This window comes from Pelophylax lessonae, assembly GCF_965119305.1.
Source record: "Pelophylax lessonae genome assembly, chromosome: 1".
In the NCBI taxonomy this organism is placed as follows: Eukaryota; Metazoa; Chordata; class Amphibia; order Anura; family Ranidae; genus Pelophylax; species Pelophylax lessonae.
This window is the reverse complement of record NC_138768.1, coordinates 300,339,129-300,357,914: the sequence shown is the minus strand read 5'-3', so window position 1 is coordinate 300,357,914 and position 18,786 is coordinate 300,339,129. Positions and strand designations below refer to the sequence as shown.

General features: G+C 46.3%; 1 protein-coding gene across 4 annotated transcripts in view; it reads left to right on the top strand.

Moving 5' to 3' along the window:
• ACACB (acetyl-CoA carboxylase beta) overlaps nt 1-18,786 on the top strand; it is a 224,839-nt gene that overhangs the window by 178,918 nt on the left and 27,135 nt on the right. For all 4 annotated transcript variants that reach the window (XM_082243009.1, XM_082243007.1, XM_082243006.1 and 1 more), the window contains 4 exons: nt 13,893-14,048; nt 14,256-14,378; nt 14,966-15,235; nt 15,619-15,716. In XM_082243009.1, coding sequence (XP_082099135.1) covers nt 13,893-14,048; nt 14,256-14,378; nt 14,966-15,235; nt 15,619-15,716 — 647 coding nt within the window. The remainder of the gene's footprint in view (nt 1-13,892; nt 14,049-14,255; nt 14,379-14,965; nt 15,236-15,618; nt 15,717-18,786) is intronic.

Sequence of the window (18,786 nt, the reverse complement as noted above, 5' to 3'; positions counted from 1 at the left end):
TACTGTTTGTCTGAACTTCTGGTTTTCACAGGAAAGAGTTGACAGTGCAGTATTGAGACAGTGTGTTGGCTTGGAGAAGAAGGGGGGAGGAAGAGAGAGGAGTAGTGGCATGCCTTGTCATCCTACGCTATGGGGCTGTGGTTTCTATAAATGCACATAGTGTAGGGAGACACAACTAGTCACTGAAGTCAAGGATGCATGCTTTATCGGCTTGAAAGGCGGGAAAAGTTTGCAGAGCTGCTGGCTGAAGCTGCAAAGGACACAGAGCAGGTTTCATTGGGGCATGTGAGTCTATGGGGCTTGGGCACGGCTGCAGGTACAAGTTTCTGGAGGGGGGGGTAGTAACTGTGGTAGCTGCGGAAGGCTGGATCACGGTTTACTACACAGGATAACGCAAAGAGGTTCTCACCTCAGATTTGGGTCTTTCTTAAAGAAAGCAATGGCTTCCAGAAAAAGAAGTAGGGGGGGGGGAAGCAGGAAGGTAAGCAAGTGCTCCACCATCAGGATTGGATGGTCCTAGTCCTCTGGGTAGAGGATATTCAGGAAGTAGCTGTGAACGACCTGGAAGGGGGGAAGGTTGGAGATCCCTCTTCAGAAGAGTCAGGCCCTGAGGACATATTTTCAGCCTCTCACTCTCAGAGGTTGCTGATTCAGTCTTTTACCAAAATGGTTTGGTTTTAAATTGCCTCCATTAGAGGTGTCAGAAGCCTCCTTCTCTTCATTGGGCTCCTTACGCCCTCAGCAAAGTTCCCAGGCATTTCCCTTTACACCCTCTACTGGAACAGCTGGTGTATGCGGATTGGGATCACTCTGATAGGGTGTTTATGCCTCCATAAAGGTTTACCTTGCTATATCCTATGGAGGAAAAGTTCAAAAGAAAGTAGTGTATGCCTTTGGTAGACGCTGCTATTTCTTCTATGAATAAAAATGTAACCTGTCCGGTTGACAATGCCCAGGTCATTTAAAGACCCTGCGGATAAAAAGTTGGAGTCCTTACTAAAATCCTCATTTGCCGTTGCCGAGTCGGCGGTTCAGCTGGCAGTAGCGGCAATAGAAATTTGCCATTTCTTAAAAAGATTGTTTTAAGAGGTTGGCTAGGAACCTGCCTACTCAAGGGGAAACTACTGAGGAATTGGCAGAGCTTCCTTGCGCCTTGGGTTTTGCAATAGATGCTCTCAACGATTCCTGTCACGTACCCGATCCGAAGCCAGAATGTTCCCCTTGCGGCTAGGTGCAGAGCACCCCTGGAAGTGGGACAGGGAGTGCTGTGCCCAAAGTAGCACGGGTTGCCGGTTGGGATGACCAGATGAAAACAGGAACCAACTTGTTGAGAAGTCCCAAGCAGGTCTGGAACACTTTGGCAAGCCAGGCAGTTACAAGGTGCAAACCGGAACAGACTGGGAGGATACTGGAGCGAAGTCAGGAGCCAAGCCGAGGTCAAGTATTAGAGAAGACAACAGGAATCCGAGAGCAAGCCAGGAGCCAGGAGAAACAAAGTCAGACAGTCCGGGTCGGCAACGAGAAGTCAAGATCAGCAGGTTAACAAGGCACAGGGAACACGGGAGGCTGTTGATCATCTAGCAACTAGTTGTTGTGGCTGTTGGCTTTGAATAGGCCGTTTGGCGCCAAGCGCCCTTACGCATGATGTACGCGCGTGCGCATTGGCGCACGCACATTCCTGACTGCTTTTGCCCGTGTTTGAGCGTGCATGCGCTTTCGCGCAAATTCGCTGATTCGCCAGGATATTGGTAGTTCCCTGACAGTGCCCCCCCCCCCCCTGAGGGGCAGCCTCCGGATGCCTAACAGAGCCTGTTTTTCAGGGAATTTTTTGAAAAAGTCACGTAACAGTCTGGGAGCGTGTATATTACCAGCAGGTTCCCAAGAACTTTCCTCCAGAGAATAGCCCTTCCATTTGATTAAATACTGGACTTGCTTTCCTCGTCTACGGCAGTCCAGGATGGATTCCACTTCATATTCAGTTTCTCCATTTACTACAACCGGAGGTGGAGGCAAGCTATCTCTTCCAGGAAAAGGACCAGGATTGGCTGGTTTAAGCAAAGACACGTGGAAGACTGGGTGAATCTTGTAAGTATCTGGAAGGCATAATTCAAAAGCCACAGGGTTGACCATTTTCTTGATCGGGAAGGGGCCAATGAACCTTGGACCCAGCTTCTTGGATGGGCAGGCCAACTTAAGGTTAAGAGTGGACAGCCACACTTTGTCTCCCACCTTCAAGGCCAGGCTATCCCTCCTTCTCCCGTCGTAGCATTCCTTATAGGCTTCTTGTGCCTTTTGCATTGTCTTCTGTAATAGCAGAAAATTTTCTTGGAGGAAGGCTACCCTATCTTGAACAGCAGGTACCGTAGTTTCAGACACAGGGTTAGATAAAAAGGATGGGGGAAACCCATAGTTTTCAAAAAATGGAGACTGCTGCGTGGAAGCATGAATTGTGTTATTGTACGCAAACTCGGCACACGGGAGTAAGGCTACCCAATTGTCTTGTGAAAATGTGGAAAAGCAGCAGAGATATTGCTCAAGGGTTTGGTTGGTTCTTTCTGTTTGACCATTACTTTGGGGGTGATATGCTGAAGATAAGCAGACTTCAATATTCAAGGCTTTACAGAGAGACCTCCAAAATCTGGAAGTAAATTGTACTCCACGGTCGGACACAATGCTGCCGGGTAGACCATGTAGCCTCACTATTTCCTTGACAGAGGTATGTGCCGTGTCCACGGCCGAAGGAGTGCCAACCATGGGAATAAAATGGGCCATTTTAGACAAGCGATCTACTATCACCATAATTGTGGAGAATCCCTCCGAAGAAGGTAGGTCCACTATAAAGTCCATGGACAACATTTCCCACGGTTGTTTTGGGACCAGAAGTGGTTTCAACAGACCCCAGGCTTGGACGTGACTGCCTTTACTCCGAAGGCAGGTCGTACAGGAACTCACATAGTCCTTACAGTCCTTTCTTAGGTTTGGCCACCAATAGGATCGCTGAATTAGCTCTAAGGTCTTACGGACCCCAAAGTGACCAGCAAGTTGATGGTCATGAAGCGCTTGGTCATGAGCCGTAAGTCTGGCTTCCTGGGGTACAAAGAATTTGTCTTCATGCAAAAAAATTTCTCCCCGTTTTTTGAGAGTAGCAGTCTCAGGAGCAGTGCAGCAGGCAGAGGCTAGTTCAAGGGTGGTCCTAAGATCAGGCTGGAGTAAAAGAAAGTTTTGAGAGGACAGAATTGTACTGGGGGTGACAACCACAGGAGTTTCAGGGAACATCCGCGAGAGCTCATCTGCCTTCCCATTTTTAGAGCCTGGCCGGTATGTGAGGTGGAAGTTAAACCTCGAAAAGAATGGTGCCCATCTGGCCTGCCGAGGTCTTAGGCGTTTGGCTGATCTGAGATATTCGAGGTTCTTGTGGTCCGTGAATATCATTATTGGGTGGGCTGCGCCCTCCAGCAAATATCGCCATTCTTCTAATGCGGCCTTGATGGCCAATAGTTCTCGGTCCCCTACATCGTAGTTCTTCTCGGGCTGACTGTGTTTTCGAGAAAAAAACGCTACAGGGTGAAGCAATGCCTTGGGTCCCTGGCGTTGAGATAGGACTGCTCCCGTGGCCACTTCTGAAGCATCAACTTCAAGGACTTCGTAAGTTAAGGCTGGGTCTGGGTGTTGTAACACAGGAGCACTGGTGAATACAGCCTTGAGCTTGTCAAATGCACTTTGGGCCTCTGGGGACCATTGGAACCAAGTGTTTTGCCGAGTCATTTGCGTAATGGGGGCAATGATGCGGGAAAAGTCCTTAATAAACCTTCGGTAAAAGTTTGCGGAACCCACAAACCTTTGGATGCCCTTTTTGTCAGAGGGGGCAGGCCACTCCAGGATGGCAGACACTTTCTGAGGGTCCATTGCTATTCCATCTGTGGAGATAATCAGACCCAGAAATTGTATGGATGACTTCTCAAATTCACATTTTTCTGCTTTAGCATAAAGCCCGTGTTTTCTGAGAGTGGCCAATACTTTTTGTACATGTATTCTGTGCAACTCCAGGGTGGTAGAAAAAATAAGAATGTCGTCTAAGTAAACTATGAGGAAATTGTCCAGGAATTCTCTGAAAATATCGTTTACTTGGTGCTGGAAAGTGGCGGGGGCATTACACAGTCCGAAGGGCATAGCCAAGTATTCGAAATGCCCGAAACTGGTTCGAAAGGCAGTTTTCCACTCATCGCCCTCGCGGATCCACACCAAATTATAGGCACCTCGTAAGTCTAATTTGGTGAAGACTTGAGCAGAACGGAACCTCTGGAAGAGCTCAGGAATGAGAGGGAGTGGGTACCAGTTTTTTATAGTAATTTTATTCAGGTCCCTGTAATCCACACATGGCCTAAGGGTATGGTCCTTTTTCTCCACAAAAAAGATTCCGGCTCCAGCCGGAGAAGAAGAAGGACGAATGAAACCTTTGCTGAGGTTTTCATCGATGTATTGCCGTAGGGCTTGAAGTTCCGTCTCTGAAAGTGGGAAAATATGGCCAAAAGGGATCTCAGCACCAGGCAATAATTCTATTGGGCAGTCATAGGGACGGTGAGGTGGTAGAGAGTCCGCCTTTTTCTTATCAAACACGTCCAGAAAGTTATGATAGACGGAGGGAACACCTTGGCTGGCATTGGAAACAGGCTGAATGGAAAGACAGCTGGCAGGAGGAGGTATCTCAGGAGTCATACAATGTTGGAGGCAGTATGCTGATTAGAAGGATACTTCCCCTTTGGACCAGTCTATCAGCGGGTGCAGAGCACCCCTGGAAGTGGGACAGGGAGTGCTGTGCCCAAAGTAGCACGAGTTGCCGGTTGGGATGACCAGATGAAAGCAGGAACCAACTTGTTGAGAAGTCCCAAGCAGGTCTGGAACACTTTGGCAAGCCAGGCAGTTACAAGGTGCAAACCTGAACAGACTGGGAGGATACTGGAGCGAAGTCAGGAGCCAAGCCGAGGTCAAGTATTGGAGAAGACAACAGGAATCCGAGAGCAAGCCAAGGGGTCAGGAGCCAGGAGAAACAAAGTCAGACAGTCCCGGTCGGCAACGAGAAGTCAAGATCAGCAGGTTAACAAGGCACAGGAAACACGGGAGGCTGTTGATCATCCAGCAACTAGTTGTTGTGGCTGTTGGCTTTAAATAGGCCGTTTGGCTCCAAGCGCCCTTACGCATGGCGTACGTGCGTGCGCTTTGGCGTACGCACATTCTTGACTGCGTTTGCCCGTGTTTGAGCGCGCATGCACATTCGCGCCAATGCGCGAATTCACTGATTCGCCAGGATATTGGTAGTTCCCGGACAATTCCATTCAACAGGTGTCTCGCTTTGTACTTCTCTCAGTACATATGCTCAGAGTCTTGTGGCTGAAGAATTGGTCGGCGGAATTACCTTGTAAGAAGTTACTGACGGGATTCCCTTTCCAAGGGGAGCGTCTATTTGGTGAGGATCTGGATAAATATATCCAAAAGGTTTCAGGTGGAAAGAGTGCTCTGTTGCCTGTTAAAAGAAGGAATAAGCATCCATATTTAAGGTTGCTAGTGTTCCTGTGCCTCCTAATACATTGTCTTCCAAACAGTTTTGATGACCTCAGCTATCAGAGTTTAGGAGACCTCAGGGTCAGAAAAAATCCTGTGTCTAGAGGCCTGCTAAGACCGGCTCCAAATCTGCTTTATGAAGGGGCGCCCCCACTCTCACGGGTGCGGGGAAGGCTTCTACAATTCTCAAAGGCTTGGGAAAAGGTAGTACAGGACAGGTGGGTCTTGTCCATGGTGGCTCAGGGCTTCAAGATAGAGTTCCGGGAGTTTCCTCCCTCTTGGTTTCTAGGTTCAAATGTTCCCACAAGTCCAGTGAAAAGGAATTCCTTGTTCCAGGCCCTAGATCGCTTGTGGGTACAGGGCGTGATTTTGGATGTTCCAACCAGCAAAAGGTTCACAGGTTTTTACCTGAATCTATTTACGGTGCCAAAACCAAACTGCGATGGTGACACCCATTCTGGATCTCAAAGCTCTGAACCAGTTCTTGATCATTCGGTCCTTCTGCATGGAGTCAATTCATTCAGTGGTATCTTCTCTGAAGGAAGGGGAATTTTTGGCATCCATAGATAGCAAAGATGCATACCTGCATGTGCCAATTTTCGGGTACCATCAAAAGTTTCTGCGTTTTGCTGTGGGGCAGTGTCATTTTCTGCTTGTGGCCTTGCCATTCGGCCTAGCCACAGCTTCCCGGGTGTTTACAAAGGTCTTAGCCCCAGTGTTGGCATTCTTAAGGTCTCAAGAGATCTCAATAGTGGGATATCTAGACAATCTGTTACTTAAGAATTGATCAGGCCCAGGGCTAACACGGAATGTGACCCTGACAGTCCAGTTCTTGGAAGACCTGGGTTGGATTCTAAACATAGAAAAATCAGCATTGTGGCCAGTTCAGGTTCTAGAATATCTGGCCTGATTCTGGACACAGCCCAGGCAAGAGTTTTTTTGACTCCAGCAAAAGTCCTGGCCATAAGAGGAATGGTCAGGTTCATAAGAGGGAGGAAATATCCCTCTATACTAAATAAATATATACAGCGCTATATAAAACCAAGAGTACTGAAATAAACCAATAAAGTGACAATGTGCTTAATACAAAAAATGTATATTAATATCTCATAAAGTGCAATATATCAAGTGTCCATAAGGTGCATTTCAAAAAATAAAGTGCATGAAAAGTCCAATCCACAAGTAGGCCAAGCCGTGAGAAAAGGTAAAAATAAGGTGCTTGATAGGTGTCTCAATATAATACAGTGCTCGTAACACCACCACCATCTAGCCACAAGGTGGCCTCTCACCTCACTAAGATGATGTACAGGCAATGAATCCTCAATCAGGGTGAGATCAATGGATACCTCTTGCTAGACCAATATCTCTCATGGATGCAGTATGCAGATAAATAGAAAAGAATGACAGGATCTAAGTGCTCACTGCTACAATCCTTTTATTATAAATGAATAGGAAATGCACTCACCTATGGGGCACAATAAGGTATGTGCGGACCGTACACACCAAACAATGATAGCTGTGAGGAGCCGTGCTGGGAGGTCGCCGCTCGTCCGTCCAAGTCTCCGCCCCTATACGCGTGGCGTCTTACGCTTGCGCATCATGACTTCGTCAGTAAGGGGCCTACTTGTGGATTGGACTTTTCATGCACTTTATTTTTGAAATGCACCTTATGGACACTTGATATATTGCACTTATGAGATATTAATATACATTTTTTGTATTAAGCACATTGTCACTTTATTGGTTTATTTCAGTACTCTTGGTTTTATATAGCGCTGTATATATTTGTTTATTATTGTACCATCACGCTCCCGATAGTGAGGGAGTTTTAATATAGCTGCTGTATATTATTACACAATTGATTGATTATTATTTGTATTTTGTTATCCCAATTTTAATTGGGTATAAGCACCATATCACTTTATATTGATATATAATTGCGCTGATTATTCTTTTTTGCACCTATCCCTCTATACGGCTGTGCATGAGATTGCTGGGCAAGATGGTCTCCTCATTCAAGGCAATCCCTTATGCGCAGTTTCATTCCAGGCCCTTCCAGAACCGCATTCTGTCCGCTCCAAGATTGGATTATCCAATGGTACTGTCCCCAAAGGTGAGGCGAGATCTCACGTGGTGGTTGATACCCAACAATTTAGAGAAGGGGAAGGCTTTTCTGCCAATAATCTGGAAGGTAGGGGCCATTATTGGGCCAGGGGGCTATTCTGGAGAAAGCATCTTTCCGGCAACATCTTGGAGTTTCGGGCAGCTCAGTTGGCACTTGTATTTTTAACTGCCAGGCTGCTGTATTGTTCTGTCAGGATTCAGTACTACATTGCCACTGTAGTGGCTTATATCAACCACCAGGGGGGCACCAGGAGCCATGCAGCTCAGAAAGAGGTGAACTACATTCTAGCTTTGGCAGAGAAACACGTACCTTTTCTGTCGGCAGTATTCATCCCGGGGGTGAACACCTGGCAGGCAGACTTTCTAAGTCGTCAGCAGTTGTTTCCAGGGGAATGGTCCCTACATCCCTAGGTGTTTCAAATGATTTGTTGATGTTGGGGTACCCCAGACGTAGATCTATTGGCATTCAGGTTAAACAACAAGCTGGACAAGTTTGTATCCAGGACCAGGGATCCAATCGCTATCCGAATAGATGCGCTGATGATCCCTTGGCATCGGTTCTCCCTGATCTATGCCTTTCCTCCAGGCCAACTTCTGCCACGGCTTCTGCGCAGAATACAGGTGAAGGAGAGACCGGTGATCCTGGTGGCTCCGGCCTGGCCCAGGAGACCTTGGTACGCAGAGATTGTAAAATTAGCAGTAGGGGAGCTATGGTCACTTCCATGCCGTCCAGACCTCCTTTTCCAAGGTCCCATATGCCATCCTGCTTTACGGTTGCTGAATTTGATGGTCTGGCTATTGAAACCAGAATCTTGAAGGATCAAGGGATTTCGGGTCCGGCTCTAGCTGCATTGATAAAGGCTAGGAAGCCCGTCTCTAGAAAAATCTACTATAGAGTCTGGAAATCTTACATCTCTTGGTGTGAGTCCAAAAGATGGCATCCTCACAAGTATGTTATTGGAATAGTTCTTGCCTTTCTGCAGTTAGGAGTGGAATTGAAGCTGGCATTAGGACCTATTAAGGGGTAGATCTCAGCCTTATCTATTTTCTTTCAGAGACCAATAGGGACACTTCTTGGTGCGAGCATTTCTGCAAGGTGTGATTTGCATGGTTCTGCTGGTCAAGCTGCCCTTATGCCCCTGTTCCTAAATCTTGTGTTCTCTGTGTTACAGAAGCAACCATCTGTGCCTATCAGGCATATTCCCTTGGTTCTCTAGGAAATTGGCTTTTTTGGTCACCGTAACCTCGGCTAGAAGGGTGTTAAAATTAGCGGCCCTTTCTTGCAAGGAGCCATTTTTGGTCCTGCACCAGGACAGAGTGGTCTTGCGCCCCATCCAGCCTTTTTGCCCAAAGTGGTTTCCAGTTTTCATCTAAACTAGGATATCACTTTGCCTTCCCTTTTTCAGAATCCTCAGATCACAGAAGAAAAATGGATTACATTCTCTCAATATAGTACAGGCAGTCAAGGTCTATTTGAAAATTTCAGCACTAATTCGGAGCACTGATGCTTTTTTGTCCTGCCAGAAGGGCCTAAAAGAGGCCAGGCAGCAACAGGTTCAAATATTTCTAAATGGATTTGCCAGGACATTGTTCAGACTTAAAGGGTAAGGTCCCACCCTTTAGGTTAAAGGCACACTCTACCAGGAGGGTAAGTGCTTCATGGGCAGTGCATCATCAAGTGTCTATGGCTCAGATTTGCAAGGCTGCTACATGGTCTACAGTACATACATTCACTAAGTTCTACCAGGTTGATGTTAGAGCTCGAGAGGGGGCTCAATTTGGACATAGCATGCTACAAGCAGCAGTATAGATCCTTTTTTTGTCCGAGGGTGGTCTTGGGATTACGGTGTTACTTCCCTCAAGGGCATTGCTTTAGGACATGCCAGTCATTATTATGGCCTGCTCTGTGTCACATGATGTACGATAAAAAAAATTGCAATTTTCCTACAACTTACCTGTAAAAACAGAGGTCCCTCCCCCTCTTTTCTAGGCTCTTCATTGCTTGATACAAAAACGGAGGTTCTTCCTGTGTGGGAGGGGTTATAAAGGGGGAACTTCCGGTCTATTGGTTTGCCATTGTCCATTCACCTATAGGTGGCGTATAACCCAGATAAGTCATTATTATTGCCTGCTCTGCGTCCCATGATGTACTCCAAGGATTTTTCAGGTAAGTTGTAGGAAAATTCAAATTTTTCCAAACTCTTGTCACTGATGGCACGCAAACATGCGGCCTCTCAGCGGGTGGGCCTTGGCACCGAGCGGCCGTATATTTGCGTACCACATTGCAAACACAGCTGTGTCGAGTGCGTAGATACCGTTGGCTAATGGAAGGTTCCTGAAGCACTTGCCATATAGCGTGTGCAAGATATGAACTGGAACATTTTAAGGCCTAGCAGAGCCATACTTATGATAATAAAGGTATAGGTGCCCCTATCCTCACAAAAGTGCCCCAAAGGCACCAAGGAAAGATCAATATCCACTCGGATTGAGTCAGATCAAATCCAACAGAAAAAGGAGAGATCAGAAAAAGAAGAAAGGGAAGTGAGGGTGTCCCAATAGCGGAAAATATAAGGAGGTCCATTCACTCTCAGTCCACAGGAGAGATTTCGGACTGGATATTCTAGATCCTTATGGTCTCCCAGTCTGGCCAGCGAGCGTGTGCAGGTTACAGCCCCGTGCTAGGCCTCGCCACGACAGTGCCCCAATGGATGGGGGCTGGTCCGGCAGTGAAACACCTCGCCAATACGCACACGACCTGGTTTGGCTTGAGTCACAGCGTACCTTGGCCGTCAGCACCCCTTGTACGCTGTACAGCAGGGAGTGGCAAGGCTTTTGCTCTAGTGCTGACCCCCAGGTACTTCCTCTTCCTGTGAGGATCCTTTCTGCACAGATCAGACCGACTCTGCTAATCCCAATATCGGGCGATGGTGAGTCGATTGGGGTCCCAGTGGGTCGCTATCTGCAGTGCATTAGTGCGCTGGGACTTGTAGTACTGCTGGTGCAGCGGTGTGGGAATGTTTTTTTGCAGGATTCTTAAAGTGACACTGCGCTGTCTCCGGGTTTACTTGAAGTCCCAGGAGCAAAGTTCATCTGCTGATCCCCCTCCTTGTGGTTGCGGGGACCTCCCGGTCGCAACCCTTATCTGCCTTAATGGCAGTTTTTGAAAACCTGGCAAAAAGCGCCCAATGCCCTCACCTGTATTCTTAGATTCTGAGGTTGATATGGCCGCCGCGGACTCGTTACCCTGTGGGTTCTGCGTCATCGCACTCTGATGGGGAGGATCATATATCCTCATCTGCAGCCGCGCGGTAAAACGCTCTGGTGGAGGCACTTATAGCGGGAAACTCTAAAAATGGCGGATGATTCTGCAGCGTCAGGAACGCAGGTGTCATTTGGCACATGCAAGTCCCTGAAGTCCTGAAAACCTTGCCTGGAGCCTTTTGACAAAATTGTCACTGAACAGCGGGGACGGCTAAAACACATTAGTGGTACCGAATTGCTTTGAAGCACTAACCCCTTCACGGACGCTGTAATCAATAAAGGGACTGTCCTACCGAAGGTGGATCATCCTGTCTCCAGACTGAACAAATCTACTTTGGTTCTGGTGGGGGAGTCTCCGGTCTTTAAAGACCCTGTTGATAGAAGGATTGAGACTCTGTCCCTTCACCTACATGTGATAGCGGGGTTGATATTTAGACGGGTCTTCGCTATTACTCTGGTGTCCCAGACCATAACGTAATGGGCAAAGTTACTTAAAAGTGACTTGGAAGCTAAACAGCTCCCTCTGGGCCTTTCAGAGCTAACGGACCAAAAAGTCCAAGCTTTGCTGTTTAAATGTGACGCGTCGTTAGATACGGCCCCCTCTTGTAGCCAGAGTATCAGTGGTAGGGGTAACCATTAGAACAGATGGTGTGGATAAAAAGCTGGTCTGTGGACCAGGCTTCTAAAAAGGCTGTATTAGATCTCCCCTTTACAGGGGACCGCCTATACTTATCACAGGACTCACAGGTGGGAAGAGTACTCTTCTTCCTCAATCCGCTAAGGGTAAGTCACTGCGTAATAGACGGGGCCCTTATTTTTCAGCACATAGGCGGCCCTTTCATGCCTCCGGCACGCAGGAGAAAGGATCAAAGCCATTTAGATCATCGGGGAAGAAGATGTGGTCGGGTAAGCCGAGAACAGGACCCTCCAGATCCGCAGACAAATCTCTGTCTCCATGAAGGGACGCTCTCACCCGTGTCTGGGGTGGGGGATGTCTTAGTTTCTTTCCGGAACCATGGACCTCCTTGATTCAGGACAAATGGGTCCACGAACTGATCCGATTGGGTTCCAAGACTATGAGAGGCTGTACAAGATCTGCTGTCGCAAGGGGTGATTGTGCCGGTTCCCTCTCAGGAACGCTTTCAAGGGTTCTACTCAAACCTGTTAACTGTTCTCAGAAAATAACGGAAACTATGTCCAATTCTGGACCTCAAGGCTCTAAACTGGTTCGTGTGGGTACAGAGGTTTCGGATGGAGTCCATTCGCATGGCAGTGGTGTCCCTACACCAGAGGGAATTTTTGGCATCTATCGATATCTACACATCCCTATTTACGCTGAACACCAATGTTTTCTTCACTTCGCTGTAGGAGAGGAGCATTATAAATTTGTGGCGTTACCCTTTGGTCTCGCCTCCGCCCCCAGGGTCTTCACCAAAGTGTTGGCTCCGGTATTGGCATTACTGCGACAGTGGGGAATTGCGATACTGGGGTACCTGGACAATCTCCTCTTAAGAGCAGACTCGCACTCAATCCTGGTGGGTGATTTGTCAATCACTGTATGGACTCTGCAAGAGTTCGGTTGGACCATCAATTTAAGAAAATCTGCTCTGGTCCCATCTTCCAAAATGGTTTATCTGGGACTGACTCGAGACTCAGCCTCTGCGAGGGTGTTTCTTCCTTCAGAAAAGCTGCAAAAGTTGCAGAGGGCAATTCGTTTGCTGTTATCCAACAATCTGTCCTCTTTGCGGACTTGCATGCGAGCACTAGGCCTAATGGTGTCTACCTTTGGCGGTTCCGTTTGCTCAGTTCCACTTGAGACTTCTGCAAAGATATTTTCAAGTGGAACAAGGATCCAAAATCTTTGGACAACCTGATTCGGTTCAGAACAAGGAGTCAAAACAAGGAATGTTTTACTGTGGTGGCTCCATTCCTTGGCTCTGCGTCAGGGCAAGTCCTTCCTTCCCTTGTATTGGACCACGGTAACCACGGATGCCAGCCTGTCCGGTTGGGGGGAGTACTCGGAAGGATGTGTGTTCAGGGGACCTGGACTCTGGGGGATCAATATCCTGGAACTGAGAGTGATAAAGCTTTGCCTGAGTCACTGGATGAATAGTCTGCAAGGTTGTCCAGTTAGGATTCAATCAGACAATGCTACGGCCGTGGCTTACGTCAATCATCAAGGGGGCACCAAGCGTGTTCTGGCGGCCCGGGAGGTGGCCAAGATCCTAAAATGGGCAGAAAACTTTGTTCCAGCCCTCTCCGCCATGCATATCCCTGGAGTGGAGAATTGGCAGGCGGATTACTTGAGCCGTCAGGTGTTGGATCAGTAGAAATGGTCCCTGCACCCGAGGGTAGTACTGGAAAATAATGGTGGCCACACAAACATATTGACACTTTGGGCCCAATTTGGACATTTTCACTTAGGGGTGCACTCCCTTTTGTTGCCAGAGGTTTAGACATTAATGGCTGTGTGTTGAGTTATTTTGAGGGGACAGCAAATTTACACTGTTACAAGCTGTACACTCACTGCTTTACATTGTAGCAAAGTGTCATTTCTTCAGTGTTGTCACATGAAAGATATAATAAAATCAATTACAAAAATGTGAGGGGTGTACTTACTTTTGTGAGACATTGTATTAGTCAACCAATGTGATTGTTTAGGCTGGGTATTTCTGTTCTTTTCAATAGAGAGAAACGGAAGATTGCACAAAAAGTCCAACCAGTCTGATTACTAGTAATATCAGTCTCCTGTTACAGCTTGCCAGAAATGGTAGACATGTATATAGAAGCCTGTAAAATGTGAATCAATTAAATGTTTACTGGATATTTAAAGTAGTTTAGCTTATGTATTTTATTGCTTATGTATTTTTTTTTTATTTAAAGCATGCATTTATTTGAAGAAATTACTGAGAATGGTATATATTTTACATGTGTATATTTTTCAACAGATTATGTTTCATTCATATGGAGATAAACCTGGACAAATGCATGGGATGCTGATTAATACCCCTTATGTAACCAAAGATCTGCTGCAGTCAAAGCGATTTCAGGCTCAGACTCTAGGTACCACCTATGTGTATGACTTCCCAGAAATGTTTAGACAGGTAAGACCAATAAGGAATATTTCGTAAGCATGCTAGGGAAGATGCTAGCTGCTTTGAATGAGGATAGGCATTATTAAAATATAATGCTAATTGTAGTTACTGCTTTGTATTATTATCCAAGCAAATGCATACTTTGAGTTGATACTTTAAGTTTGAAGCTAACTTTGTATTGTTGTTAACTTCAAATGTTGTATATTGTATCTATAGGCTCTTTTTAAACTGTGGGGTGATGGCGAGCCACATTCCTCTGACATCGTTACCTACACAGAGTTGGTCCTTGACAGCCAGGGTCAGTTGGTTCAGCTGAACAGATTACCAGGAGGAAATGAGGTAAAGAAATCCATGGTTTATAGTTGACATTAAGGCCCCTTTCACACCAGTGCGACTGAAAAGTCGCGCGATTTTGCCGCGATTTGTAGACGCGATTTTACCATGATTGTACTGCGATTTTGACGCAATTTCGATGCGATTTGTGTTCATTCCGACTTTTGTGCAACTTTAGGATTGGGTGGGGCAAGGGTCAAAAAGGTGCTTGTGTTTAGCTTTGAGATACAAAGACGGACAGAAGTTGCGCTGAAATCGCGTCTGTATTATTCATGCATGTGCGATTTGCATGCGTTTTTGGAGGGTTTACATTGAGGTCTATGGACATGAAAACGCATTAAAATCATGGCAAAGTAGTGCAGGAACTACTTTGAAGTCGGTGCGACTTCAAAACGCACTGATGTGAATGGGGCTATTGAAAATAATGGAAAACGACTTGTCATGCGATTTTGCGGTCCAAAATCGCGGGACAAGTCGCATTAGTGTGAATGGGGCCTAACTGTAGTTGCCTATCATTAAAGAACCATCACAAACTTGGGGTGTAAATAAAATGTCATTATTTAATCATATGTTCTCTATAACTGGTTAACTAGGTTGGAATGGTGGCTTTCAAGATGAAACTTAAGACTCCTGAGTATCCAGAAGGACGTGACATTATAATTATCTGTAATGATATCACCTACAAGATTGGCTCTTTCGGGCCACAGGAAGATCTGCTGTTTCTACGAGCTTCAGAACTTGCCAGAAAGGAAGAGATCCCACGGATTTACATTGCGGCCAACAGTGGTGCACGGATAGGACTTGCTGAGGAACTCAGACATATGTTTCATGTGGCTTGGAATGACCCCTCTGACCCATACAAGGTAAGAGGCAAAGCAAACTACACTTTGCAATCACACATAAAGTTTTTTACACATAAGCTTTATGATGTGTATATATAGATCTTATCGTCTACCAATGGAAATATGACATAAAATTCCTAGTTTCAATTATTTCTATTGTAGAGTCCATTTATAAATGGTTCTTTTATATTTTTTTCATTTATTTTTTATTTTTTTCATTACAAATAAACATTTATAGACAAATGTTTCCTTTAACTTGGGAACATTTTCTGTACAATGCAATTGCAATGTGGGCCTAGTAGGTTTAAAAATATCCTGTTTTTGATTGTTACTTTTTACGTTTACTCTGTTATGTTTGCTAAAGTTGTTCTTTTTTTTTATTCATTCAATGTTTTCCTTTTCAGGGCTTCAAATATTTGTACCTAACTCCTCAGGATTACACACGGATCAGCTCGATGAATTCTGTACACTGTGAACATGTGGAAGATAAAGGAGAATCCAGGTACTAATGATCTGTTTAAGCTTTAGGGTACATTCACACTATTACAGTACATGTATTGGTGTGCTGCAGTGCAGCACATCACAACGCATTGTGTCCTTATCCTGTGATAAAATGCAGCCTGCCCTAATTTTGCATGCATTGTTGTGCGTTTCAACTTATTAAGTTTGAATAGATTGTTTAACATACCACAACGCAACTTGTGTCATAGCAAGCAGTGTTGTGGTGTTAATAGGCTCTTTATTATTAGGCAAAATCAATGGTGGAATGGCAGGTGAGAGTGATGTGCAGATATCATTCATTTACATGTCTTGATCCTCTGGTTGAAATAAGAAACAGGGATACTGGAACCTATTGGCTTACACCTTTAACTTCACCTGATTCTACATAAAGTTTTTAGGAAATTTTAAACATCCAGGAAGAGGACAGATTTATGGGCGGGACAAGGGTGCAGTCCCAATCCCCTATTCTTATTGTATGCATACTTAATTTATTTTATTTTAGGAAAAGGTACATTTGGTAAGAAGTTAAAAGGCTGATTTGTTGCACATAATAGATACAGATACAACAATTAGGCAATGAAGAGTAACAGAAACAAAGTTGCTATAAAGAGGTTTTGGAAAGAGATTGGAACAAGCAAAATAACATAAAAATGCTGCATTCCTTTAAAATTTGTAATGTCAACAGAGTTCAGCCATAGTTGATATAATGAGAACAAAACATTGGCAATAAATGAGGAAATATTTGTTTCTTGTATGATCAGTATTATATCTCTCTCCCTGTTCTATAACATTACCTTTGTTCAGATGTTATAAGGAGACAAAAGACTTGCAAAAATAAATATTTCTCTTCCGTTCATTGACGGACACAGCTCCAGAATCTTCTTAACCATTGGGTTATGCTGCCCCCTACAGGAATAGGACACTAGGCAGGAAAAAGCTTTACCACGCCTATGGAGCAGTCCCAGGGGATATACTGTACTCCCACATTCTGCTTATAGGCATTCCGTTTTTTTCTGCCTAGTCAGGAGTAAGGACCTAGTTCCTTGCTGGGATCTCTGGTCCTATAATTTTTTTCTTCTTAAATGGAATTTTTTCCTCTTTTATTATTTTCTGTTTCTCTGAGAACTACAATTAACTGCTGGACTGGGCGACAGATTGGATATTCTAGATGCTTAAGGTCTCCACAGTCCAGCCAGCGAGCGCGCTAGGTCGGCCGGCATAGAGCCCCACTGGACGGGGGCTGGCCTGCGAGTTAAACGTCCCGCAGGGGCGCATACGATCTGGTCAGCATGCCTCTTGGCCCACAGTACCCCCATTCCGATGGTGCGGTGGTCTGCCGGTAGCGGTGCTCACCCCGGGTTCCCCTCCCTTTCCCCCAGCCCCTCTATGATGGGCGCTGCCATTGGGGGGGCGGCCTCAGTGGGTCTAGCTGAAGCCCCAAACTCCCCCCTTGGGCATCTACCAGACTGAGGATCTGTGCTATTTGCGGCTGAGCCCTCACAAAAACTTAATTTTAAGTGACAGTCTTGCCGCCATTATTATGTGAGCGGGGGTACCCTGCCTGTGCGTCACGGCAGGCGGCCCACCTTTAAGGGGGGCTATGTTCTATTATGTCCTCTATGATGGGCTCTTAAGGCAACCCCCTTGTCTTTTGCAGGGTCTCATAGGTGGTCCATTTGTGGACCCTTGGCCGGTGTACCCTTGCGGGATCGCAGTCGGCGGTCTCCCCTAATTGTTATGTTTCGGGTGAGCTTAGTATGTAGCGACCCTACTGGGTCTGCGTCCACGCACTTTGAGTGCTCTTTTAGTGACAATGATTCCTCTTCTCCTGCAGCCACACATGAAACAGCGCTGGTGGATGCACTGATTGTATCAGTGCGGGCAACTTTAAAAATGGAGGATGCAGCTACTGCTGCGTTGGATGTGTCGGTCCCCTTTGGTACCCACAGCCCCCCAAAAGCGGCAAAGGTATTCCCTTTTCCTGCCTATTTTGACAAAATTGTCAGGAGTCAGTGACCTAAACACAATAAGTCGGTGCCTAAGCGTTTCGCTAGACAATATCCCTTTGAAGTGTCCCTGTTAAAAAAGTGGACAGTCCCAACTGTGGTGGATTCTCAGGTTCCAGGCTGAATAGATCTACTCTAATCCAGTGGAGGAGTCTCCGGCTTTTAAAGACCCCTTTGACAGGAGAGCCGAGACTTTGGTCCGCCACATGTTTACTATGTCCAGTTCGGACCTTAGGCTGGTGTTCACCATAGCGTTGGTGTCTTAGACTTTAACTGAGTGTGCAAACTTTTGTGCCAGGATCTGGAGGGGGAGCAGCTTACCCCTGCCCTTGCGGAGCTGACAAACCAGTTGGTTCAGCGGTTGCAGTTTTTCTGTGATGCCTCTCTGGATGCAGCTCCCTTAATTTCTAGGCTGTCCGTGACAGTAGTGGTTCTTTGGTGCATGATATGGATGATATCATTAAGGGTCTTACAAGGGGGAAGAGTACTCTTCTTCCACAGGCTCCCAGAGTCAAGGAGTCTCATCGCAGACGTGGGCCTTTTTTTTCTCGGCTCAGATGCAGCCTTTTCGTCTTTCAGGATCTCAAGACAAAGGATCGAAGTATATCAGGTCCTCCTCCTGAGGTTCCAAGAGGACCTGTTCTGGTAAACCAAGAACGGGCCTGCAGACAAGCCCTCTTCTGCCTGAAGGGGCGCCCTCACTGGTGTCTGAGGTGGGGGGGACATCTTCGCTTCTTTCTGGACCCATGGACTCCCCTGATTCAAGACCACGAGCTGGTTTGGTCAGGCTACAAAATTGAGTTTCGGTCTTATCCTCCAGTGTGGTTCTTTCTTTCCAGCCTGCGTTTGCCCCAGACCACCTGCGGGGTCTCTTCGGCACGGTGCAAGACTTTCTACTACAAGGGGTGATTGTTCCGATTCCAAAATTGGAAAGTTTTTAAGGTTTCTGGTCAAACCTGTTTACAGTTCCAGGAAGGAAGGCAAGGTGCGTTCAATCCTGGACCTCAGGGCTTTGAACCGCCTTGTGTGGGTAAAGAAGTTCAGAATGGAGTCCATTCGTGCAAG